The sequence below is a fragment of the Culex pipiens genome, chromosome 3 (genome assembly GCF_016801865.2).
Source record: "Culex pipiens pallens isolate TS chromosome 3, TS_CPP_V2, whole genome shotgun sequence".
NCBI lineage: Eukaryota > Metazoa > Arthropoda > Insecta > Diptera > Culicidae > Culex > Culex pipiens.
Genome location: NC_068939.1, coordinates 59,550,651 through 59,575,527, shown reverse-complemented (window position 1 = coordinate 59,575,527; position 24,877 = coordinate 59,550,651). Strand labels below are relative to the sequence as shown.

The 24,877-nt window shown below is 40.6% G+C and overlaps 2 protein-coding genes across 8 annotated transcripts in view; both read left to right on the top strand.

The window, feature by feature from the left end:
• The first annotated feature begins 484 nt into the window (after positions 1 to 484).
• LOC120417614 (puromycin-sensitive aminopeptidase) lies at positions 485 to 13,983 on the top strand. Its single transcript, XM_039579728.1, has 5 exons — positions 485 to 578; positions 4,558 to 5,174; positions 11,082 to 12,725; positions 12,786 to 13,063; positions 13,127 to 13,983. The coding sequence occupies exons 1-5, from the start codon at positions 500 to 502 to the stop codon at positions 13,674 to 13,676; spliced, it is 3,168 nt and encodes a 1,055-aa protein (XP_039435662.1). The 5' UTR covers positions 485 to 499; the 3' UTR covers positions 13,677 to 13,983.
• Positions 13,984 to 16,585: 2,602 nt separating this feature from the next.
• LOC120417610 (GATOR complex protein Iml1) overlaps positions 16,586 to 24,877 on the top strand; it is a 42,642-nt gene continuing 34,350 nt past the window's right edge. For 4 of the 7 annotated variants that reach the window (XM_039579723.2, XM_052710163.1, XM_039579719.2 and 1 more), the window contains exons 1-5: positions 16,586 to 16,990; positions 17,052 to 18,820; positions 18,878 to 19,100; positions 19,171 to 19,299; positions 20,072 to 20,089. In XM_039579723.2, coding sequence (XP_039435657.1) covers positions 16,945 to 16,990; positions 17,052 to 18,820; positions 18,878 to 19,100; positions 19,171 to 19,299; positions 20,072 to 20,089 — 2,185 coding nt within the window. In that variant the 5' untranslated portion in view covers positions 16,586 to 16,944. The remainder of the gene's footprint in view (positions 16,991 to 17,051; positions 18,821 to 18,877; positions 19,101 to 19,170; positions 19,300 to 20,071; positions 20,090 to 24,877) is intronic. The other 3 variants (XM_052710164.1, XM_039579720.2, XM_039579724.2) reach the window with 1 other exon arrangement.

Sequence of the window (24,877 nt, the reverse complement as noted above, 5' to 3'; positions counted from 1 at the left end):
AATGGAAAAAAAACTTGATGTAGTTGGAGTATGAAATTACAATTCGTATTTTTGTAAATAGTTTTTAATACATGAAAATATTGTTTATATATTGAACTAAAAGCAAATTATATATTACGATTAAATGAAAAGAATGAGTAAGTAAATAAAATATATGATTATGAAAACGATCATTTGAAAATTATTTTGTTTAAGTGGTAAATCACATACTTTAACTTCAAAATTTTAACCTGTGGACTAAAATTTCTTTCGAAACGTTCATCAAACACGCCGTGCACGACTCTCAAATGGAACGTTTCTTGTTGAACGCAAGCTTGTATGAAACATTGAAAGAAACATTCCAATTCAAATGAACAGCATCAAGTGAATGAAGTTTCCTTTTCGGTTTTCTCTTGTTTTCGTTGGACTTTTGACACATCTGTGCTGCCGAATGATTTGATTTACATAATCTAACTGGACTTTTACGTTTTCCATAATCTTTTTCGATTAGTGTAATGCAATGTTGGTGAGCAGTGCAAGTTTAACTCATCCCTTGCGGATACGGTGCCTAGTTCGTATACAATCATTCAAAAATATTGGTACGTACATAATATCGAATCGTTTTCGAGTGAACAGTATTAGGTTGATAACAAAACATGTATTCATTCTTCACCAGAGGCATGAATCCATTAAAGGCGGTGCATTTGTTTAGGGTGTTTTTTGATAATTACCTAGTTCACTAAAGCGAAGAAAAATCTAAAAATCTTGGTTTATCTTGGTCAAAAGATTAAAAAAAAGGCAGATTTTAAAAAAATCAAAATAGAGAAATTAATATGAATAATGATGTTAAAATTGAATTAACATTTAAATGAAAATAGTGTTTAAAATGCATTATTCACCTGTCCAGTTGTTTTGCAATCATTAGTTTCAAAATACTTAAGTATTGGCGAAATTTGTTTTTAAGCAAGAAAAAAAAAAGTTGCGGTGCTATACATTGAAACTTTAAAATTCAAAATATTTTTAATCCAGCCCAAACATGCTAAAAATTATTATCAATGCAGAAAAATGCGTTTTAGATTGTTTTCAGTTGATTTACTATCTATTTTCATCAAAATTTTGAAGTTTTTTGAATGATTTTTTTTGGCCCCTGATTTTTTGGACCACTTTTGAAGGGCGACATACACTTTGAAAAATATTTGCAACGGCCTATGTGCATGTTTGCAATATTTTTAAATTGTTAAATTGTGATTCAGAATTTTGAAATCCAAGATGGCAAATAAAATGACGGCGAAAAAAAGGCATTTTGTAATTTAATAGGAATTACAATATTCAAATTTGACTAAAATGGGGCAGCAGAACATTTTTTTTGTTCATTATTCGATTATTTGCAGAGTCCAATACAAACTTCGGATAATCGAAAGTTCGGATAATCGAGTCTGTACTGTATTTTTTCCATAATAATTGAAAGTTTTATTGGAAGAAAAAATCCAATCAACAGAAAAAAATATAAATGAATTTTCCTGCGTTTATGTTGTTGAAGCCTGTTTGGGCTTGTTTACAACAATTTTATATTTTTGAGAAATTCCAAGAGAAATTCTGTGTTTCCGTAGAGTTTTTTTTGCAAGCAGGGCTGTGGAGCCGGAGTCGGAGTCGGAGCCGGAGTCGGTGGAGTCGGGTCTTTTTGGGGATCTGGAGTCGGAGTCGGAGTCGGAGTCGTCAAAACTCTAACAGCTGGAGTCGGAGTCGGAGCCGGAGTCGGCTAAATTTTAAGAGCTGGAGTCGGAGTCGGAGTCGGAGCCGAGGATTTCTGATAACCCGGAGTCGGAGTCGGAGCCGGAGTTATCTTAAATTCAACAAAAAATATGTTTTTTTAATTGTTCAGTATTTCCTATAGAACAGCTTAATTTACAAAACATCTTATATTTTTAATTGATTTATCAGATGCCATTGTGTTTTTGAAGCTTTTTATTGTGATTGAAAAGCTCTAATTGTGTTATTACACTATAATCACTAAATGATAACCTCTTACCCAAGTGTGTAGTATAATAATTTAAAAAATAATAAAAAAATATATATTGGTTATGTAGTCAGACATATCTAATTGATTTTTGAATGCTTCCTTTTGCCTATATTTATGTGCCCTTTCATTTCAAATTTGACCAAATTTCATCCAGTTATTTCTGAAAAAAAGTACACACACAGTCATCTTTTACCCCGATAGCATATGTGTTGGTACGAGATACATAAAAAGATTAAAAAATAGTAATCACTGTTTTTGCAAATCGAAAAAGAGTCACTGACAGTTTAACTTTTGTAACAAATAATCAACGATAATAACAATCTCTTACTTGAAACTCAACATGCGCATTTTGTTTATCACTAAGTACAAGAAAATCAATATGCTGCATTTAAAATAATTGAAACTAACAAAAAATATCAAAAGAAGTTGAAACTAATTTTGAATTAATCATTGATTGTTAATTTTGATGTTTATTTTAGTTAAACTATTTTGATATCGTTGCAAATTATCGTTGAACAAATCTCAAGAATTCAGTACAAAAATGAACTAATAAAAAAATTTATAGAACAAAATGCAGGATTTTAATTAATTTTTCAAATATTATACAAAAAACAAAATCAAAATATTATCAACTGGTACGAATTTTCTCATACTGTATGTCCCACGCCAATATGACGCAAGGTGATAATCATTGCATAACATTGTACCTTAAAAAATTAAATATTTGTCACCTAGAAAATATTTTACTTGTGGATATTTGTTTTTTATTATATTTTAAGTTTTTTCATATATTTTGATGGAGGCGCAAGATCATTCATAAAGCTTCGTTTTAGGTGAAGATTCACGAAGTATCGTGCGCCTCCTTTTTAAAGTACATAAAATTTTAAAATGAAAATAAATTAAAAATTTCCAGAGTAAAATATTTTCCTAGTCACAGATATTTGAAAAGGACATCTTAAGCGTCCTTTCCACGAAGAAATTGTTTAGATACATTGATTTGCAATAATAATCTCCTTCAGCCATGGCGTGATGTCCATGTACGTCTTAAAAAAAACAAAAAAAAATGTTTCGTTTAAAATTGTCATTTTAAAAACAAGGTGCTTGTCACTGTGCTTCTTACAAATGTCAGCCTGAAAGTGAGCAAATTGAATTTTAATGTTCAATAGATAATTAGGGCCAGGTTTCTTTTAGTTATACTTTCAAAAATAACAATTTAATATTTAAATTTATTAGCTTTGAAAAAAATATTTTCAAATTTGAGGTTAAGCAAATAAATCCAAATTTACTTACAAAACTGTTCTTCTCAAAATGCCTCTAAAACTGAAGATATTTTTTGATTTCTGCTTCCATAACGTATAAAACTTGTAACCTAGAAACTTTTTTTCCGTTTATTTACTTTACTTTACTTTTACATGACTTATTTTTCTTGATAAAAACATGACGCTTAGAGAGTGTTCAACTAATCCTATTTATCAATGTTTTAAAAATAATTAACTAATAATAGTTAACTAACTTTAAAAACATTTAAAAATATGTGGAGTCGGAGTCGGAGCCAACAATTTGTTGAAAGCTGGAGTCGGAGTCGGAGTCGGAGTCGGCTAGAGTTGGTAGGCCGGAGTCGGAGTCGGAGTCGGAGCCAACCATTTGTTGGAAGCCGGAGCCGGAGTCGGAGTCGGAGTCGGCTAATCTGAGAAAGCCGGAGTCGGAGTCGGAGTCGGAGTCGTTTGAAATATGACCCGACTCCGCAGCCCTGTTTGCAAGAGATTTTTTTTTCGTCGGTGCTATTTTGATATTTTGAAAACTAATGATTGTTATACTAATGTTCTGCTGTATAATTCATTTTACAACACTTTTTCATTTCATCAAGAAAAAAAACAAGTAAGATATTTTCGAACGATTTTTATAACACTTTTTGAAAATGGCAAAAATATTTATGCGAAATTCTATTTTTGGACATAAATATGGAATGGATTGAGGGAGTTTTATTAACATAAAATCAGTATTTTTTTAAGCTAAGTTTGCGTGGTGCTTAGCCAAAAGATCATGCGTCTCCATTAAAATTAAACTGTCGAAATTTTGTTCGAAGAAAAGACGTGGATTACTTAAAATGTAATAAAAATTAAAAACCTAAGTAATATTAGTTAGATGTTTAAAAAAAATAATTACTAATTTTCAAAATTTGTATAATAGCCAAAACCCCGCCGCCAATGTGCGCGGCCACGCTCAATTTTTCGCTAATTCCGCGCGCACACCATCACTACCGCACGGCACGCCGTTCTCACTCGCGAATAAAACGGCACCAGATTACCTACATCGGGAAAGGGTCTCACAACGCTCGCCACCGCCGACAGTCTATCGGGTTGCCTTCAGCAGTGAACATCGTCGTCGTCGTTCGAGTTTGTACCATATCACCGCGTTGAACGTAGACCGCGCGCCACGAAAGCGAATCTCTCTGTGCGGATGTGTGTACGAATCGCGATTTTGACCCATATCTCATAGTGCGCGCGTGTGTGTGGCAAGAATTTCGCAAATTTTGACCTAAAAACGATATTTTGCAGAATTTGGTCTCGGTCGTCAAAGTAGCCGCTGCTATAATTCTGTCCCGTCATCGTCGTCGAAAGTGGTGTCTCCGTGGCGACTGTCGTCGTGGGTGCTTTTGCGTGCGAGGAACTCGATTTTGGAGCGCAGTCGCAGTCGCTACCTAAGGACCAGTGCAGCCTGCTGTTTCGAGAAGTTGTTGCAACCGGACTGTAACGCCGGCATATCGAAGGATCACCTGAATAAGCACAGTCCAGCTTGGTCAAGCCAACACCACGGCACAGTGATAAAGTCCTGGTCCGGCTTTTGCACCATATCAAAGAGTGCCACGCCGCCGGCTGAGTGTGTGAGTGACGACGACGGCTTGTCAGCTCGAGATAAAAGTGGTGTGCAGCATCGGCTCGCGTCATCTCGTGGCGGTGATAGCAGTGACGGAAGAGCTGTCAACGAAGACGACAGGACCCACGGAACAGCCGCCACCGCCGACCTCCAGCATCCGCTCAGCAGCAGCATGTCATCGTCCAAGCCGGCCTTCCAGCGACTGCCGACCAACGTCGTGCCCGAGCACTACGAGCTGCGGCTGAAGCCGAACCTGACGGCGTTCACGTTCGAGGGCAGCACCGTGGTCCAGATCCGGGTAAGTGGCCACGATACAACTTAACCCACGTGCCGGTTTAACCCCTTATCTCTCTCTTGTCTGGCAAGGCAACGTGATTTAGATTCAATTGTTTGAAGTGGGGTTGAATTTGGTTATGGTCGTTTGAGGTGTCCTGTATCCTGTGGCAACGGCATGACCTACTGAGAATTTGCGAAAAAAAGGGGGACGCAACATGCGAAATGGTTGCTTTGGGGAATGTTATGCATTTATGTAAAACACGATGCATATTGAAACAATTTCGGCTGTTCCATACGAAAACAGCGTGCTTTTGTGATGTTTTTTTTTTATTTCAATCAAATCTATTTGGATTTAGGGTAGCGAATGAACGCATTGGTTTTTTTTTTCATAAAATTATTTTTATTAGGTCCTTTTCGGTGCTGGGACCTGGTGAGGACCGAGTCGGCTTTTGTAATTACATTTTACTTAAAGCTAAGAGTAATTACAGGAGATCTTGCGTGTAAATGTTAGTGGGAGGGGAGCCGGGAGCCGGGAGAATTAACAAGAACTTAATCTTTTTTTCGAGACCTTCGGATAATCGAGTCTGAAGTCGGATCCTAGGCTCATTACGGCCGGTTTTATTATATAATCAAGTTTTTATTCAAGTTGTTCAAAACGTAGTTCAAGTTAGTTTAGTACATCGGTGGTACTAGAAATTTAATTATGGGTTTTTTGCATTCTAGGTAATTTAAGTTCACATCCGTGTTAGAAAAGTCCTTTTTCTATTGCCTAGTATATTTATTTTGGATATTTCATTTTTTTTAGAATAAAGGGCTGGATATTTCTGTTTTTTTTTTTTCTGAAAGAGCACACGATTTTGAACTAAGCTGCATCCATAACTCAAAGGTTATGAAATTCATATGGGATTTACAGGGGCAGTTTAGAGCTTTTTAAAGTTCTTATTTGAGCTCAACGACTCTATTTTTTCGGAATCTTAGGAAAAGGGGGGGGGGGGTCTGCTAAACTATTTTACAAAGGATTGAATGTTTCACGAAGAACGATGAAAGGGTGATTCATCGTCAGGAGTTTTTTGGATTGTAATTTTAGACTGCTACTCCGTGTAGAGCCCTAAGACGAAGTTCTTCGTCAAAAGTATTCTATTCGCTAGCATTGTCTTTATCTATTCAGAATAAACAAAAATGAATCACACGACCCATGGGTCGACCACCAGCTCGATCGCACTCAACGGATTCCAAACATTGCCCAACTGTGGTCCCATTTCCCGTCGCACGCAAATTCACGCCAAATAAACCAAACAGAGTCGGCTGAACTCTCGCGAAATCCAACCCAACCGGTCAATCGCTGTTGTGCAAAACCCAAAACAACGGTAACGATTTCAGAAATTTCACTTTCCGAGAAAAAGGTCAATGAAACAGACACACCGCCTTGCAGGCCGGGCAGGGGGTGCCATTTATCTTTCCGATTGTCGTCGTGAAGGTTTTTTTTGTTGCTTTTCTTGAGTCTGTTGTTTCAACTGGTGCATTTTTTGTTGTTGTTTCCATTCGAGGTTTCCTGCGAAGCAACTTGTTTTGTTTGAACTAAAACCCCTTATTTTGATCTGATTACGGAATTTGTGAGGTCGGAGATTGTACCGTTCTGGCCCGGCGGCATTTAACTGTATCTCGAGTAGAGTTGAGGCATAACGGTCTTGTGGAGTATGATTTTGGCAGTGACCTGGCTTATTTTTGAAAATATCGAAAAACGTTAAAAAATCTGCAATGCAATTTGTTGCGAGATGTGACTCTTGTGACCAAACAATAATTGATTATCGGAATAATATTTTCGAAATTATATGGTGCAACCAAGTAATGAGCAGTAATAGCAAATTTCAACCATAGTAAATAGTTACCATTCGTCTCCATCAAAACTAAATCTCTAGAAACAATTTATGGAGACGCACGGTAATTAAACTTGCATTTAAGTACTGTGCGCTTCCATTGAATGATAGTTGTAGAAATGTAGTTTTGATGGAGACGCATGGTAGATAAACTGGTTTGTTTCGTTATAGATACCATCTCTGACCAAATAATTCATATAATTTATATATAGCAATTAAAAATGTATGAAAAAGTAAATATTTATTCAAAATAGGACTCAAAGGGTTAACGGTCTGTTACGTAAACCTTGAGAGCCATCTATTACAAAACGTGCAAAAGTTTTGCTTTCTCCAATCGCGAAAAAGGCCCACCAATATCGCACGAAATACATACAAACACACTTCACACTACTCTATAGGTTGAGATTTCGTATTGTTCATGTTATGTCGTCCATTAATCCGCCGTTGAATGTTGCTGGATGCTGAATATGTTGCAGAAAAGTGTTCGCGCAATGCTGTTGTGTGTGTGTATTGATATCAAACGTGCCCAACTGAAAGGCCGCCTTTCACATCGGCGTCGACCAGCGTTTGTTTTATTATGCTAATTCGCGCGCGTTTTACCGTTACGTGTTTTATTATTTATACTAGTTTGTTTTGGCTCTATCTTTCTTCCTGCGGCTGCTGCTGCTGCTGCTGCGGTGGCCGTTCACTATTCCTCGTCATACTAGAGTAGTTGAGGGCATGTTGGTTGGTGGTATCTGATTTCTTGTGACTCCGGATTGCAATGGATAGTTCTCGTAATTAAACTATAGGAACTAACAATTTGTGATTAGGGGTCATCTATAAACCACGTGGACACCTTAGGGTGTAACATTAGGCCTAACTTTTCGAAAAAAATAAGCTAAAAGTATTGGATGTGCTTATAAATGATTACCGTCTAGCCGTCACATGTAGTCAGAAAATGTCAGCAAGTTGGTACAGGTTTGTCTATATTGTTTAATTTTATTTTTCAGTATATTTAGTCATCGACACTTGAGAGAGCTTTTTATTTCAACTATTGTTAAAATTAACTCTAACGCCCATAATTGCTATTGAGCTCATGATGGATAAAAATAGAATCATGAGTCCTCAAAATTATATTGCTCTGCAACCACGCCTTTATTCAACCTTGCTTGCAATTTATTCAAATCAGTTATGAGTTAAGTAGAAAAACTGTAGATGTACACGGTCAAAAATACGATTTTTATATTTATTTTTTTCCACTTAAAGTTTCTAATTTTTTTGATATGTTTTAGAAAACTTAAAAAGACATGTTTTGGGCCATAGTGCGTGCTGGTGCAAAAACTGGTTCAGGAAAAAATAGTGTTTTTTTCGAATACATCAAAAAATCTGGATCATTTTTAAAGCATTTTTGTTAACAAATGTAGTGTTTTCAAGTTATAGCTGCTTTTATGTTGTTGTTTTGTTTTCTTTTTTTGCTTGAAAAAAAGCACATCTAAAAAATGTTTTTGAAGAGCTGAAAAGAGCTTTCATATAATCCTCTGGAATTTTGAAAATTGGGCAGTTAGTTTTTGACATACAGTCCAGACTCGATTATCCGTAGGCCTCAGAAAAAAATCGTTGCCAGTCATCGATCATTGAACAAAACAAGCCCTGTAGATTGTTCGACTGACAGATCATGGAAAATTCGAACTGGCACAGCGTTCTACGTTCACCACTGCGTCGAACGGACAATCTTGTTCTTAGCTTAAGTATGACCACTAGCGTGCCCAGGTCTTTGAGGAAGGTGGGGCAATAATATAGACGTTTTGAAAAATACGTCATTTGTGGACACCCCCTGACCAAATTTAGAACAAATTTCTGAGGATGGTGGGGCAGTTGCCCCATGTTGCCCCACCCTGTGCACGCTAGTGAGTATGACCCCCAAACTACTAAGAATTTACCACCACTAAGAATTCGAATCGAAGAAATTGAATTTCTCTAAGTGCCACCTAATTAGCCTGTTATTATCAACTGGCGATATTTGAGACACTATTTTCAATATTAAAAATTATGCGAAGTTTCCTGGTCTACTCAATAAAAACTAACTTTTAAGGGTACACAGCAACGAAGGAAGTTGTTGTCTTCTTATTCCAAAATTGTCAAACTTACGGACCCAATCCTGCAACAATGGGATTGTAGAATTAGTCAAACTTTGTTGCAAATTACTTTGTGGACAGTACTTTAGGGGATGAATAAAAAAATATGTTGATAGTACCCGTAGTTTTGAAGATATCAAAATGTCTGTAACAAAAATCTGGGTGCCAAAGCTCTGGTTGATGTGCACCGTTAAAAAGGTCTTAAAATAGATTATGTTCCTTCTTTTATATTTTTGACCAAATTATATTTAAATCGGTGTACAAACGTCAATAATCTTTTCCAATTTGTTTTTTTTTGTTCATAATAATTTTCAAGTAACTATTTGTATTTTTTAATGTTTTTAATTTTTTTTAAATATATGCCTAAAACCTTTTCATAGTCGCAAAAAAGTGTGACTTATTTATTTTTGTATTAAAAGTAGGAGATCTAGGGGATGTTAGTTAAAAACATGGTCAAAATTTGACGGAATTTCTTCTTCTTTTTCCCTCTCTCTCTCTCTCTCTCTCTCTCTCTCTCTCTCTCTCTCTCTCTCTCTCTCTCTCTCTCTCTCTCTCTCTCTCTCTCTTACGGTCGCTATACTCTCTGATGTTTTTGGTGCAGAGATAATCAAATGATAACTTTTTTATCACTCATTTGCAAGGCTGGTCTCCATTTTCCATCTTTCTATGATCGCTAGGCTCTTTGAATTGTAGTTCAGATTAGATTAGGCCGTTGTAAATATTTGGCAGTTTATGTACAATTTTTTAATGGAAATAAATGTCTAATTAACTTAAAATCACTTGAAATGTATGTCCTGTGTTGATAATCATATTTATCATGGTTGGTCTCTTTAAAAAAAAAGGTAGAATTCCCAATTGAGGGAAAAATTGACGGTATACTTCGGATATTATGATTGCTAAACAACTGGACTGGTGTAAAATGTATCTTAATTTTTTTTATTAATTCAAATGTTCAAACTTGACCCTCGACTATGACCAAAAGTCGAGGGTCATAAACTTTAAAAAATATTAGTAACAACCTTATTCGATTTTTTTAACCCCTTCCCGCCAAGAGCAAAATCGAGATTTTTTATGTTTTTCTACATAACTTGTAACTGAAACCAAATTGGATGAAATTTTAATGTTTATAAGTTAACATTTTTAAAAAACTAATGCAGTTTAAACCCGGTTGAAAAATGCATGCAAAGAAATTTGATTTTGAAGACAAAAATTAGTGGTCCTCTGGAGTAACCATGGGCGTTAGTGGGGTTAAATATCTTTTTATTTTCTACATTGTGATTTTAAAAATTGCTTTCGTGTTACAAAAACTCTCACTTAGTTCCCAAATGTCTAACTGACGAGAATTTTGTGAATGACAAATAACATTTATGTTATCTTTGCACTACAGCTAGTGGCTTACAATCGAGTTTCAATTTAAAATGAACCCTTCAGAGCCAGAAACAAACTGTAATGTAACACCCACAATAAAAAGGGGTGTGCAGTAGCACCAGCTGTTGGTGCAAACCACATGGGGAAATGTTGGAAAAAGGTGGCACGTTCCACGCGGTGCCGCATTTCAAGTTGGCGAGCTCTGTAACACGATATACCAAGAAGTCTCTCACTAAGCGTGGCTAAGTGACTTCACAGTGCCAAGCCGCCTTTAAAGCGTGGACAGAGTTGCGCTGATTTGCAAAGAAGTAGAGAGAGAGAAAAAAACAACATTTACTTTCACCTTTTCTGCGACCACGGCGTACTGGCTGTGTAACAGTTGTTTATAACGGGTCCCCGCCGGGTTGTACCACAAGAAATGTTCAACCAATTAACCTTTTCGAGCCCGAGTGGTGTGATTACATTCTAATGTTGGTTTCCTGCAACGTGGTGCCTTTCTAAAATGTGTACCTCTTTGTGGACTTTCGTGTTATCTCCAGTGCTGATATTTGCTCTCGCTGTTTGCAGGTAAAATCGCCCACCGATCGTATCACGTTGAACGCGCTCGATCTGACCATCAGCAAGGCGACGGTAGCGTTCGGGGAGGAAACGACCAGGACGACGCTCACGGCCAGCGAAACGCAGTTCTGTGCCGACCAGGAGACAGCATGCTTCGTCTTCCCGGCAGAGATTCCGGCGGGTGCGGCCACACTGGAGGTCGCGTTCACCGGCGAGCTGAACGACAAAATGAAGGGCTTCTACCGGAGCAAGTACTTCACGTCGACAGGGGAGGAACGGTTCGCGGGGGTGACGCAGTTTGAGGCTACGGATGCACGGCGATGCTTTCCTTGTTGGGACGAACCGGCGATTAAGGCCACTTTTGACATCACGCTGGAGGTGCCGCAGGATCGCGTGGCACTGTCCAACATGCCTGTGGTGAGGGAACGTGGCCACGATGGGCTGAAGGAGCTCAAGTTTGACCGGACGCCGATCATGTCCACGTACTTGGTGGCGGTTGTGGTTGGGGAGTTTGACTACGTCGAGGGTAAATCCAAGGACGGCGTGCTGGTGCGCGTGTACACTCCCATCGGCAAGAAGGGGCAGGGAAGTTTCGCGCTGGACGTGGCCATCGATGTGCTGCATTACTACAATGCGTACTTTGAGATCGCGTACCCGTTGCCAAAAATGGACCTGGTGGCCATCTCGGACTTTTCGGCCGGTGCTATGGAAAACTGGGGCCTGATCACGTACCGTGAAACGTTTGTCCTGGTTGACACTGAGAATACATCACTGATCCGGAAGCAGTCGATCGCATTGACCGTGGCGCACGAAATCGCTCACCAATGGTTTGGAAATCTAGTCACTATGGAGTGGTGGACTCATCTGTGGCTCAACGAAGGGTACGCTTCGTTTGCGGAGTTCCTCTGCGTCAACCATCTGTTCCCCAGCTACTCCATCTGGAATCAGTTTATCACCGACATGTACACCCGTGCCTTAGAATTGGACTGCCTTAAAAATTCCCATCCCATCGAAGTTCCCGTCGGACATCCGGCTGAAGTTGACGAAATCTTCGATGAGATCAGCTACAACAAGGGGGCCAGCGTCATTCGGATGTTGTACCACTACCTCGGTGACGCTGACTTCAAGAAGGGAATGCACCTCTATCTGACTCGCCACAAGTACAAAAATACCTGTACCGAAGATCTGTGGGCAGCGTTTGAGGAAACGAGCAGCCGACCAGTGGGCGACATCATGCCCACGTGGATCAAACAGATGGGCTTCCCCGTCGTCAAAATCCTTTCCTCCGAACAAAAGGGCAACGCGCGAGTGCTGAAGCTGCATCAGGAGAAATTCTGCGCCGATGGATGTCAACCGGAGAAACAGTCCCTGTGGATGATCCCGATTATCGTATCCACCCCGAAGGCCACCGACGCGCACAAATTCATCATGGACAAGGAGACGGTTGAGGTGACGATCGACGGCGTGGAAGCGGACGAGTGGGTCAAGCTCAATCCGGCCTCCATCGGGTACTACCGAACGCAGTACACGGCCGCCATGCTGGACCAGTTCATTCCGGAGATCAGCTGCAACAAAATGCACGCCCTGGATCGGCTCGGCCTTCTGGACGACCTGTTTGCGCTGGTGCAAGCCGGAAGAAGCTCAACGGTTGATGTAAGTATTCTTGTTTTCCCCTCAACATAAAATTACAAACTTAAATTTGCTCTCCTACAGGCCCTCAAGGTGATGGACGCGTGCCGCGGCGAGTGCGACTACACCGTCTGGTCGTCAATTTCCAACTTCCTGTCAAAGCTGCAACTGCTGCTGGCCAACTCGCCCGTCGAGCAACAGCTGAACCAGTACGGTGTGCGCCTCTACCGAACCGTGGCGGAAAAGCTCGGTTGGGCCGTGAAACCCGACGAGAATCACCTGGACACGCTGCTGCGCCCGCTGATTCTGAGCCGGCTGGTTTCGTTCCGCTGCCCGGAAACTCTCGCCGAGGCCAGGAAAAGGTTTGTTGCTTACTCCCAAAATCGCACAGAACAACTTCTAACTCATATGTCTTCTTTTCACAGGTTCCACGAGCACGCCAAGGGAACGTGCGTGCTGCCGGCTGACCTGCGAAGCACCTGCTACAAGGCCGTCCTACAAAACGGCGATCAGGCCACGTTCGACGAGATGTTGCGTCTGTACCGCGCGACGGACCTGCACGAGGAAAAGGACCGAATTTCGCGCGCGCTCGGCTGCATCAACAACGTGGACATTCTGCGCAAGGTGATTGATTTCGCCATGTCCGACGAAGTGCGCTCCCAGGACGCGGTGTTTGTGATCGTGTCGGTCGCGATTAACCCCAGGGGACGCGACATGACCTGGAGCTACTTCAAAGAGAACTGGAAAGTGCTGCTGGATCGGTACGAGGGTGGCTTCCTGCTGTCCCGGTTGATCAAATATCTGACGGAGAACTTTTCCACTGAGGAACGCGCGCTGGAAGTTGAACAGTTTTTCAAAGAGCATGAATTCCCCGGAACCGAACGCACCGTGTCGCAATCCATCGAAACCATTCGGCTGAACGTGCAGTGGCTGAAGCGTGACTTGGAAGGAATATCTGCGTACTTGAAGGAGTGAATAACTTCCCCCGGACATCACATATTCTTCACCTTCTACCGCATTGAAATCGCATTTTCCCAAAAAAAACCTTTCCACCCTTTGCATGAAACCTGGATTAATTTGCATGCCTTTTTAACTGCCCCAATCATCTTTTCTCAAATCTGTCTGCTTTCCCGAAGAAAAAAACATGTTACAAAAATCCTACTGTCTTGAAAAGATTTCATCCGAGATGAAAGCCAAAGCTAGGCGAAATTGCAGTGCCAGTAGATTATAATAAAACCCAACCAGGAGGGATACAAAACATTACACACAACAAAAATAAAAACGCCACTGAAAGAGTTATCCCGAGATAGGATCCCGGAGAAACCAAGATGTTTGTTTTATGCTAATATATACGATAGTGATGTAAGTTTTTGCTAGAAGAAAAAAAAAAGAAAAGACACCACAAACGAAAGTAGAAGTACGTTGCCATGCATAGACGCGTATCGGTTTATTGAGGTTGCCTCGTTGAGCTAAATTGTAAAATTGGTTTGCACTAATCAAAATCAGTAAAAATAAATATGAAATATTGTAAATCATGTCTTTTTATTTTTAGCGGTATACGCACTTCGGAAGGAACCGGTCAAGAAAAAAATCAAATGGGCAGCAGCGGCAGCGCAAGCAAGTCAGAGAGGGTGAAGAAAAGCCCCAAGAAATCGCTTCCTCTCCTTTGTTCTGCTGTTCGTAAAGCTGTTTCTTGACCCCTTTCCTTCCGATCTGCATACTAGCCTTTTACATCCCATTGGTCTAAACCATAACGTTTTTGGTATTTTACGGTAACTTTAATATCTAACAAAATCTAACAGTGAAAACACAAAATGTTTTTTTAAAACCGTACTGCAGTTTTGAAAATTTTAGTATTTAAAAATAGTAGTTTATGCAACAAGTTGCAAAAAGAGGATTTTTTCAGCACGAGTCGTACATTTATCCAACGAGGTTCACCGAGTTGGATAAATACGAAGAGTGCTGAAAAAATCAAGTTTTGCAACGAGTTCCATACAACATTTTTTGCAATTCCGAAAAACACCCATTGAGTGAAATTTTAAGTCAAATTTTCATGTATTTTGTCAATAAACCGTTTAAATCAAAAAAATGTTGAAAAGTGTTTCTTTTCGAAACAAGTGCTGAAAAGTTCAACTTTTCAGCACCCATTTCAGTGCTGAAAAGTTAAACTTTTCAGCATTTATTTTGAAAAGTGTTGCTATTCGATTCTGTTATTTTTGGTACAGAAAAGTAGGCTATTTCGTCGTTCAAGAATGACAGGAAAAGTAAGTTATTTCACGACGGAATTGCAAAAAAGTGTTTTGTAAAATTTCGATTTTTATGTTTTTGCTCGCTAGAAAATGTAACAAAATTTTCAGTAAAATTTCTTGTCCATTTTCGCTTCTCAATTTCCTCCTGCTCCAATTTTCAGCAAAATTTCTTGTCCATTTTCGCCGCGCAATTTCCTCAGCTAATCAACACTTGTCCCGGTCGTATGCTTCTTAGGCTTCTTACTTCAACCTTTTGGCCGCCCTGTGATTCCACCTCATTCCGGATGCAGCCTTTCTTCAACTTTTGGGAACAAGATGATTTTTTGATGTCTCGGGGGCGCTCATCTTCCTTACTGCTTCTAAACTGCTATCCTCCGACGATTTTTTCTTGCTTCCTTTTGCTCTGTTTAAATTTTCAACCCTAAAAAAGAATCATTGGTCCAAATAAAAGTTTGTATTTTACCAGGTAGTTTTTGCAAACTTTTACGATAAAAGTAGGTTACTTTTAGTGTTACAGGAATAGGTTTTACAGCGTGACGTCACAAACGCACAAACACACACATTTTTACTGAAGAAGGTTTTAGACTATGACAAACAAACAAACACGCCCTTTTTCGTGCTTGACAGTTTGCCAAACTCGCAAACTTGTTTGCGGCAAATCAGCTAACAAATGCAAAATTTATGCAGGCTGGCGTTTCTGCAAACAAATGGAGACAAAACTGTCAAAAAGTGTGAGTTTGTTTGTTTGTCATAGTCTAATACCTCCTTGAGACACACAAGTGCAAAAAAATGTTAACAGTGCACGCAAGCTGTTTAATATTGAACTCAGTGTTGGAATTCGAGCGAGAAGAAGGAAAGCATTTCTCACTCGCGAGCGAGGAAGAGAACTTGTATTACTTTTCTCTTCTCGCTCGCGCTCGCATTTTCGTTCGCGTTCTCGCTCTCGCCGCGAGCGCTCGCGAGCGCCTCGTGCTAGCCGTTCGTCCAAAGCTAGCAATTTGTTTATTTGGCTTCTGAATACGAACCAGGCGATGGTATAGAGGTGTAACTTCAATCGTTGTGTTGTTTTTTTTTTCGTTTCTGACACGTTCAACTTCTCGCGAACGGGCAATTCTGGCTCGCGAGAAAGCCCGTTCGCGAACGGAGGAGAGCACGGGAAATCGGTGAGTTTCTCTCGGCAGCTCGAGACTCGCGGCGAGAACTCGAGAGGGAGAAATTTTTCTCGCGAGAGCGCGATAAATACCAACACTGTATTGAACCTAAAAACAGACGAATTTCGCCGAACAAAATCGACGACTGCTTCGAACTGTGTCAAGTCCATGTAAACAGTGCACGACATTCTGAACTCAAAATCGTGTCAGCATAAAACCCATTTTGTTTTTGTTTGATTCGAGATTTTTTCATTTCTTGCTTGCTATTTCAAACAGATCGTACAAATTGGATCGACTGGGTTTAGTTTGCAAACTTATCAGCATTCTGCAATGAATAAAATCTGCATTCCTCAACACAAATCTGTATTTGACAAGCGCTACAGATATACACACTATTTGTGCAGATTTTTCGTTCCTTGCTCCAATCCCACCCCTGCAAACGTAAACAAGCAACAATCAGCTGATCAGCTGTCAAACTTTCCTACCCAAAACAAGTTGCGATTTAGTGGATTTGGCACGCGAGTGATTCAATTTCCGTGTTAAAATCAAGAAAGTTAAAGATATTTCGATTAAATTGTAGTATTTTAATTAATTTGAGAGTGATTTGGGAGGTTTCGGTTAAATAAGATCAATCAGTAAACAAACGGAGATAAGCCCAGAGCAAATAATTCTAGTTGCTAACTTGCTCAAACAGTTCGTGGTGCTCTTCGTCCGCGATAATGCCCAAGTGATAATGAGTCCTGAAAATAGCTCGACAATCAGTACCACAATCTGCTGCTGCCGCTGCTTCTGCTGAATTTGGCCACCATTGCGTTTCTTGTTCAGTTTCAACAGTGAAGCAAGATGAAGCGGCTGTTGAAGATTATTACGCACACGCGTAGCTTTAAGGGTAAGTTTGTGATTTTTCGAGAATAGCGGAATTGTTTGTACGGATTTGCTTGCTTTTCCAGCTGAAGACCTGCTGCTGAATCCGAAGGAGCATCCGGATCTGAAGCTGAAGGATATCGTTGAGATTTACCATCCGGATGATGGTGATGGGGTCCGTTTGCTGCTGCAGGTAACGTATCTTACGGAGGAACTCAACTGTCGGGACACGATCAGCGTTGAGGCCAGCGTGGCTGCGGCGTTCAATTTGAAGCCGTACAAGGATGTGTTTGTGCGCAAGATGGATCCGGCCGAGGTGGCGCTGGACTCGGTGGAGATTACGTTTAAGGATCAGTACATGGGTCGGTCGGAGATGTGGCGGTTGAAGACGTGCTTGACGAACACCTGCGTGTACTTGAACAAGAAGATCGAGTACTGCGAGGGGTGCATACGGTGCCAGGTGTACGAGATGTGGTCGCAGGGTGATCGGGTTGCGTGTGGGGTTATTACGGAGGATACGAAGGTGGTGTTTCGGAGCAACACTTCGATGGTTTACCTGTTTATTCAGATGTCGTCGGAGATGTGGGACTTTGACATTCACGGGGATTTGTACTTTGAGAAGGCGGTGAATGGGTTTCTGGCGGATTTGTACACCAAGTGGAAAAAGCTGGGCAGTAATCACGAGGTAACGATCGTTATGTTTTCGAGGACGTTTTACGCGGCCAAGAGTTTGGAGGAGTTTCCGTTGCACATGCGTGACTGCCTCCAGTTGGACTACAAGGGACGGTTTTATGAGGACTTTTACCGGGTGGCGATTCAGAACGAACGTTGCGACGATTGGAGTTCAACGCTGGTCCAGTTGAGACGTTTGTTTACCGGGTATCGAGATGTCGTGCTGAAGTACCACGATCGGCCGGAATTGGACGTTAAGATTCCGATGGCTTTCAATTCTACGGCAGCTCAGGGGAATTTTTTGGAAGTGTTGAACATTTCATTAAACGTGTTTGAGAAGCACTTTTTAGATCGAAGTTTTGATCGGACGGGTCAGCTGTCGGTGGTGATCACGCCCGGGGTGGGTGTGTTTGAAGTGGATCGTGAACTTACGAACATCACCAAACAACGAATAATTGATAACGGAGTTGGGAGTGATTTGGTGTGCGTGGGCGAGCAACCTCTGCATGCGGTTCCACTGCTGAAATTCCACAACAAAGATTCGCTAACATCGATCGACGACTATTCGATGCCGCACTGGATCAATCTCAGCTTTTACTCCACCAACAAGAAGGTGGCGTACTCCTCGTTCATCCCCCGGATAAAACCACCCCCGGTTGCGTCGGAAGGTGCAATGCACGAATCGCCGGACTCGTTCAAGCTAAAACTGCCCAAGAAGGACAGCAAAAACGAGTACATCCACAACTGTCTGTTCGATTACGACGCGTACGACGATCAGATCTTCCAGATGCCATCGGCGCACGGAACCTGCTCGCTGCAGCGTGTTGCCCGCACCAAGAAAACTTCCGTGCCCAGTCTGGACGGCTTTGGGACGTACGGAAACCACCGCGATTGGGACAGCCTATCGTCGCCGACGGATTTGCGCCGCAAGATGAGCGATCCGGACATTCATCACAATCTGAACAACAGTATGAATCTGAGCATCGTGTCGCACAGCAGCTCGCCGAACACGGCGACGACGGATAAGGTACGGAATGAGGGCGATACCGGCAGTCGGTCGTTTGGCGCGTCCAGCGTTCCCATGGTGCGAACTGGAAGGGCGCTGATCAACCCGTTTGATCCGTCGCACGTTACGATCAAGCTGACTTCGAATCGACGTCGGTGGACGCACATTTTTCCAAAGGTTTGTCACTTCAGAGTGAAGATGGTTGAGGAAATAAACTTTTATTACTTTCTTTAGGGACCACAAGGAGTTCTCATCCAGCAGCACCACTACCAGGCGGTCCCGATGCCAACGAAGCCGAATAATTTCGCCGCGTTCGATCTGGACTCGAGCAGTGAGTATGCGCACACGTCCTCGTGTACGTGGGGTGGCGGCGGCGGACGGGGCCGGAACGGCAGCAATGCGTCCTTCGACAGTGGTCTCAACGATAGTGATTTGCGCGTTATTGCCGAAAATAAAGGTGAAGGGAGAAATTTCTCATTTTGATGAAACTAATTGAAAGACATATTTTTTCAACCTTTTTTCTGCAGGTATTCGCAAAAAATCCAGCGTGCTACACTCCGCTGCGGGCCCATTGGTCACGGTAACTCCGTCCAAAAGTCTTACCCTGCTGTGGGGAGTTACCGGCGAGCAAGAGTGGACTCCGTCACTGACCACAGGTATGTCCGTTTTATCAAACTTCGTTGCTCGTTCGTTCTCATCCAATCCGATCGAACTCTCGACTTTTTTTTAATTAATTTCCAGACTGCCATTAGTAATTTGTTTGTTCTCTCTTTTTAAATCAATAATTCAATGATCCATCACCCCTCATTCATATTAATCTAGCTCTCTAGCAAATAATGATACAAATTAATCCATATTTTTACGTTTCATGTGCTTTCATCGTACCATCCCATCGATCCGATTGATTTAACGAAATGTCGATGTTTTACTCAAAATTTTCCACCGCAATTGCGTAAAAAAATCGTTAATCAAACGCGTTACCAAAACTGAACCCCATGATTTCGGTGGGTTACCAACCAAACGTTACCAAAAACAAATTGGACAAACCGTCACACGCGATTATCAACGAACAACAACCAACGTGCCGCCAACATCGTCGGACAACGGTTTTGAAATCCAAACCAAAAACAAAACAAATCCCTCCACACGATCGAGTACTATTCGCTGCTGTGCTGCGCTACCACTCTACTGTTACTGCTACCATACTGTTACTACACCAATCACCACACGCACACCCACACGTCACGAATCAACTTACTATCACTAACCAACCTGATGATCGTTTTTTTGCTAAATGTGTTTTTCTTCCTATCTCGCAAAAATACGAAAAATACGAAAAAAATACGCCACGCACCCGACTCGCGGCCTCTCTAATTGTTGTTGTGCGCGCGTGTTTGTGTGTGGTCTCTCTATCTCTGTTTGCTGCAGCCGGACGAGTGATTATAGGTTGGACCTTAAGCAGTTTTATCTTATTTTCTTAAACAATTTTATATACTCTCTCTCTCTACACCACACCTTTTACTCTAGTTTTACAAGCACACTCCACACACTTATGTTTTTAACTTATTTCTGTGCTTTTCAATGTTTCTTTTCCCCCCTCTCCACTGCACCGTTGTTAAATATGGCTTGAGTAATCTTATTTCCCCCTATCTGTAAATGTCTTTTTTCTCCTCCCACTACTAAATTTTGCACAAAATTGCACCACTTTGTTTATCCGGGTATCGTACTTGTGTTCTGTATCCTAGCAAAAGTAGCGAATGGTATCAAAAAGAAAACAATATCTTAATTTGTGTCCAAAAATGTCGCTTTACGTGTTCCCTTGTAATTTGTGTTGCTGTAGATTACTGCACTTTTCGTCCCTTTTACTCAATGTATATTAGTTATTTGTTTCGACTTTGTTGTGTGTTACTAAAATTGAGCTATTTGTGACTAAAAGTCTACCAAGTGTAATTGTTTTTCGCAAAACGAAGTTTTTATAATACATAAACCAACAGAAAAACAAAACAACCCAATGCTCTTCATTTCGTCGCTGTCGTGCTATCTTGTCGCACGTGCATTTTGGAAAAAAAATGTTGTGCAGCTCACAATGCCTCACCTTTTGTCCTTCACAGGTCCCCAAAATTCGATTTCAATCCTGAGATATTCATTAAAACCCGCAAAACTCTATGCATCGTTGTCACTTTTCACATGAAAGAAGTTTCGTGTCGTGCTATCTTGACACACCCTGAAAATTGATGAAAGTGCGACAACTGGCCAAAGGGATTACAGGTCAGAACGCGTTTGACACACGTACAAATCCGTCTACTATGGACATTTGTAATTATAACAACGATTCACAACGATTAAGCTTATTTTTCTGAGTACAATGACCCTTTGTACGACCGCAAAAGATTTAAAAAGGATTTTTAAATCAATTTAAAAAAAAAATACTTCCCGGCCCGTCTTGACAGAAAAGGGTTTACTTGACAGCTCGTTCCAAGGGGACCATAGTTGATCCATCAAAAAAGTGTTGTTTTGTCATTTTTTTGCATTTTAATGAAAAAAAGTGATGAGAAATGTTTTTTTGTCGTGTTTTTTACCGTTGTACATAAAAATTAAAATAGGGCTTTAGGGCCCTATTTAACACTTAAACTCCCATGAAGAAAATTATCCCGCGAACTACCAAGCTCGCGAAAAAAGTCGGAAGTCCAACTTTGCCAAGCTGTATCTCGGCTCCCCCTGGACGGATTTTCAAAATTCAAAATGCAAAAGATGCGGACAGATGTCTAGATAATTTTCCTTTTTTGAAAAGTCAAAAAAAGATGCATTTACCCTAAGTTATGTACGAATCAATGAAACAACTTTTTTTCACAAAAGTCGGAAGTCGATTTTGATCAGCTGTATCTTCGCTTCTTGAGGGCGGATTTTCAAAATTCAGAAAGCCAAAGATAGGGACAGATGTCCAGATGATGTTCCTTATATGAAAAGTCAAAAATAGAGCTATTTACTCTAAGTTAAGGGCGAACCAATAAAGAAACTTTTTTTCAACACGTTTTATACGATTTGTCTTGACAGAAGATTGAAATATTATGTGATAATCTTTATCAGATTCATATCACAGTGAAACTGTAAACTTATTTATGATACTCAATAGGGTGGTCCAAATCCGGACTTTTTTGGGGCTACCCCCTGAAATCAAAGATTGACCCATCACTAGGCTAAATTCCAAATTTGAGCTCATTCTGACCACGGGAACCCCTCCCTCCAATCGCTTAAAGTTTGTATGGGAAAAATCGTCAAAATGTATGGAGAAAAGCAACTGTTTTACTTTTTTACCTGTGGAAGGCGCCATAATTATCCGATTCTTACCATTTCTCAAATGTAGAACCTTCATTAAATTTTGAACAACTTTCCCGAAGACACCATATTTTTAGGATTTTTTCCCGCGAAGTTATTAGCGCCCAAAACTCACCCTTTTTGCGCGGCCAGCTGTAAGGGGCTACCTAACAACGATGTTTATTTCCAATTCGTACACGCACGTGCTCTCTCTCAGGTTCAAACTCTCTCACGAGCTTGCTCGCCTGCCTGCCTGCCTGTTTACCTACAAGCGCGCGCTGTTTCTCGGCTTGGACTTTTGTCGTCGTCGTCGTTTTCGTTTGATATCCGCTGCGCTGCGTTTCTGGCATGTTTATTATAATGTTGAACTAAAATACCAGGTTTGTTTTGAGATATAAAATTTAATGTAATATGTGATCAACAAAAGATATCATATTATAAGAGCATGTGAGAGAGAATACAAATTTGATGAATTAGTTCATCCATGAATCGTCATCTGTTCTGATCCAAACCTAATTGCAAACGTTTTGGATTTTAATTTATCTGCTTTTGTTACAAGAAAAACCATGCAGTTTTTTTTAGATAAAAAATAAGGAATTTTCTTTAGATTTTTTTAAACTGAATCCAAATGAGTATCTTAAAGGAAGGCCGCAACTGCAAATCTGAAGGTAGTTAACGATTGTGCAGAAAGAGATGTTTCCTGAATAAAAAAAATTACAGGTAAACTGACAAAAAATGATAAACAGTTGCAATATTTGTTGCAGGTGGTCTAGGAACACAGAAAGAAATTTCCAGAAAGAATAAAAAAATAATTTTAGAGAGTATGAATGAAAATTTGCAGCAATAATTGTAAAATTGCCTTGATTTGTACTAAGTATATTTTTGTTAAAGCAAACTACCTAAAGGAACAACATTTATATTACCTGAAGATTTTTTTAAAATAAGTGAATCATTATCATGTTTCTTTAGCATATACGAAAAACTGCGTTTAATGCTTGGAAAAACAAACAAACCCTGTTCTCATGACATTTGCTGTAATTTTTTAATCGAGCCTAAGCTGTCTTTTCTTTAAACTATTTTTTTCAGCGCAGTTTTTTTTTTTATTTTTGTCATAATTTAAGAATCTATATGCTAAATATATCTCAAAACAATCCTGCTATTTTAGTTGAAAATTATAATAAACATGCCAGAAACGCAGCGCAGCGGATAGCAAATGAAAACGACGACGACGACAAAAGTCCAAGCAGAGAAACAGCGCGCGCTTGTTGGTAAACAGGCAGGCAGGCGAGCAAGCTCGTGAGAGAGTTTGAACCTGAGAGAGAGCACGTGCGTGTACGAATTGGAAATAAACATCGTTGTTAGGTAGCCCCTTACAGCTGGCCGCGCAAAAAGGGTGAGTTTTGGGCGCTAATAACTTCGCGGGAAAAAATCCTAAAAATATGGTGTCTTCGGGAAAGTTGTTCTAAATTTAATGAAGGTTCTACATTTGAGAAATGGTAAGAATCGGATAATTATGGCGCCTTCCACAGGTAAAAAAGTAAAACAGTTGCTTTTCTCCATACATTTTGACGATTTTTCCCATACAAACTTTAAGCGATTGGAGGGAGGGGTTCCCGTGGTCAGAATGAGCTCAAATTTGGAATTTAGCCTAGTGATGGGTCAATCTTTGATTTCAGGGGGTAGCCCCAAAAAAGTCCGGATTTGGACCACCCTAATACTCAAGACCAATCTTGGACCGATGTGACCACTTTGAGACCGGTTCCAGGTTCCCCGGTGAAACCCGGAGTACGGGAACATATGGTGTTGTTCGAGGAATTTTTTTTCCTGCCAGTATGTGTATGCTATTACAATATTTTCGAAATCCAACTCATTCATGTTACTCAAGACCAATCTTGGACCGATCTGGACACTTTGGAACCGGTTCCAGGTTCCTCGGAGAAATCCTGAATATGGGAAGAATTGGTATTGTTCGAGGAATATATTTTTCCTGCCAGTATGAGTATCCTAGTACAGAATTTTCGAAATCAAACTCATTCATGATACTCAAGACCAATCTTGGAACGATCAGGCCACTTTGGAACCGGTTCCAGGTTCCCCGGAGAAATCCGGAGTATGGGAAGAATTGGTGTTGTTCAGGGAATATATTTTTACTGCCAGTATGAGTATCCTAGTACAGAATTTTCGAAATCAAACTCATTCATGATACTCAAGACCAATCTTGGAACGATCAGGCCACTTTGGAACCGGTTCCAGGTTCCCCGGAGAAATCCGGAGTATGGGAAGAATTGGTGTTGTTCAGGGAATATATTTTTACTGCCAGTATGAGTATCCTAGTACAAAATTTTCGAAATCAAACTCATTCATGATGCTCAAAACCACTCTTGAAACAGTTTGGCCACTTTGAGACCGGTTCCAGGTTCCCCGGTGAAACCCGGAGTACGGGAACATATGGTGTTGTTCGGGGATTTTTTTTTCCTGCCAGTATGTGTAAGCTAGTACAATATTTTCGAAATCCAACTCATTCATGTTACTCAAGACCACTCTTGGAGCGATCTGGCCACTTTGGAACCGGTTCCAGGTTCCCCGGAGAAATCCTGAGTATGGGAAGAATTGGTATTGTTCGAGGAATATATTTTTCCTGCCAGTATGAGTATCCTAGTACAGAATTTTCGAAATCAAACTCATTCATGATACTCAAGACCAATCTTTGAACGATCAGGCCACTTTGGAACCAGTTCCAGGTTCCGGTCCCAAAGTGGCCAGATCGTTCCAAGATTGGTCTTGAGTATCATGAATGAGTTTGATTTCGAAAATTCTGTACTAGCATACACATACTGGCAGGAAAAAAAATATTCCACGAATGATCTCTTATCTTCCCGTATTCCGGGTTATACCAGGGATCTTGGAACCGGTCCCAAA

Bases quoted from the DNA above. Each gene is read 5' to 3' on its own strand.
- LOC120417614 (XM_039579728.1), top strand. From the start codon at position 500: ATGTTGGTGAGCAGTGCAAGTTTAACTCATCCCTTGCGGATACGGTGC. The intron at 5,175-11,081 runs GTAAGTGGCCAC...CGCTGTTTGCAG, and splicing joins GCACCGTGGTCCAGATCCGG to GTAAAATCGCCCACCGATCG. The intron at 13,064-13,126 runs GTTTGTTGCTTA...TTCTTTTCACAG, and splicing joins CTCGCCGAGGCCAGGAAAAG to GTTCCACGAGCACGCCAAGG.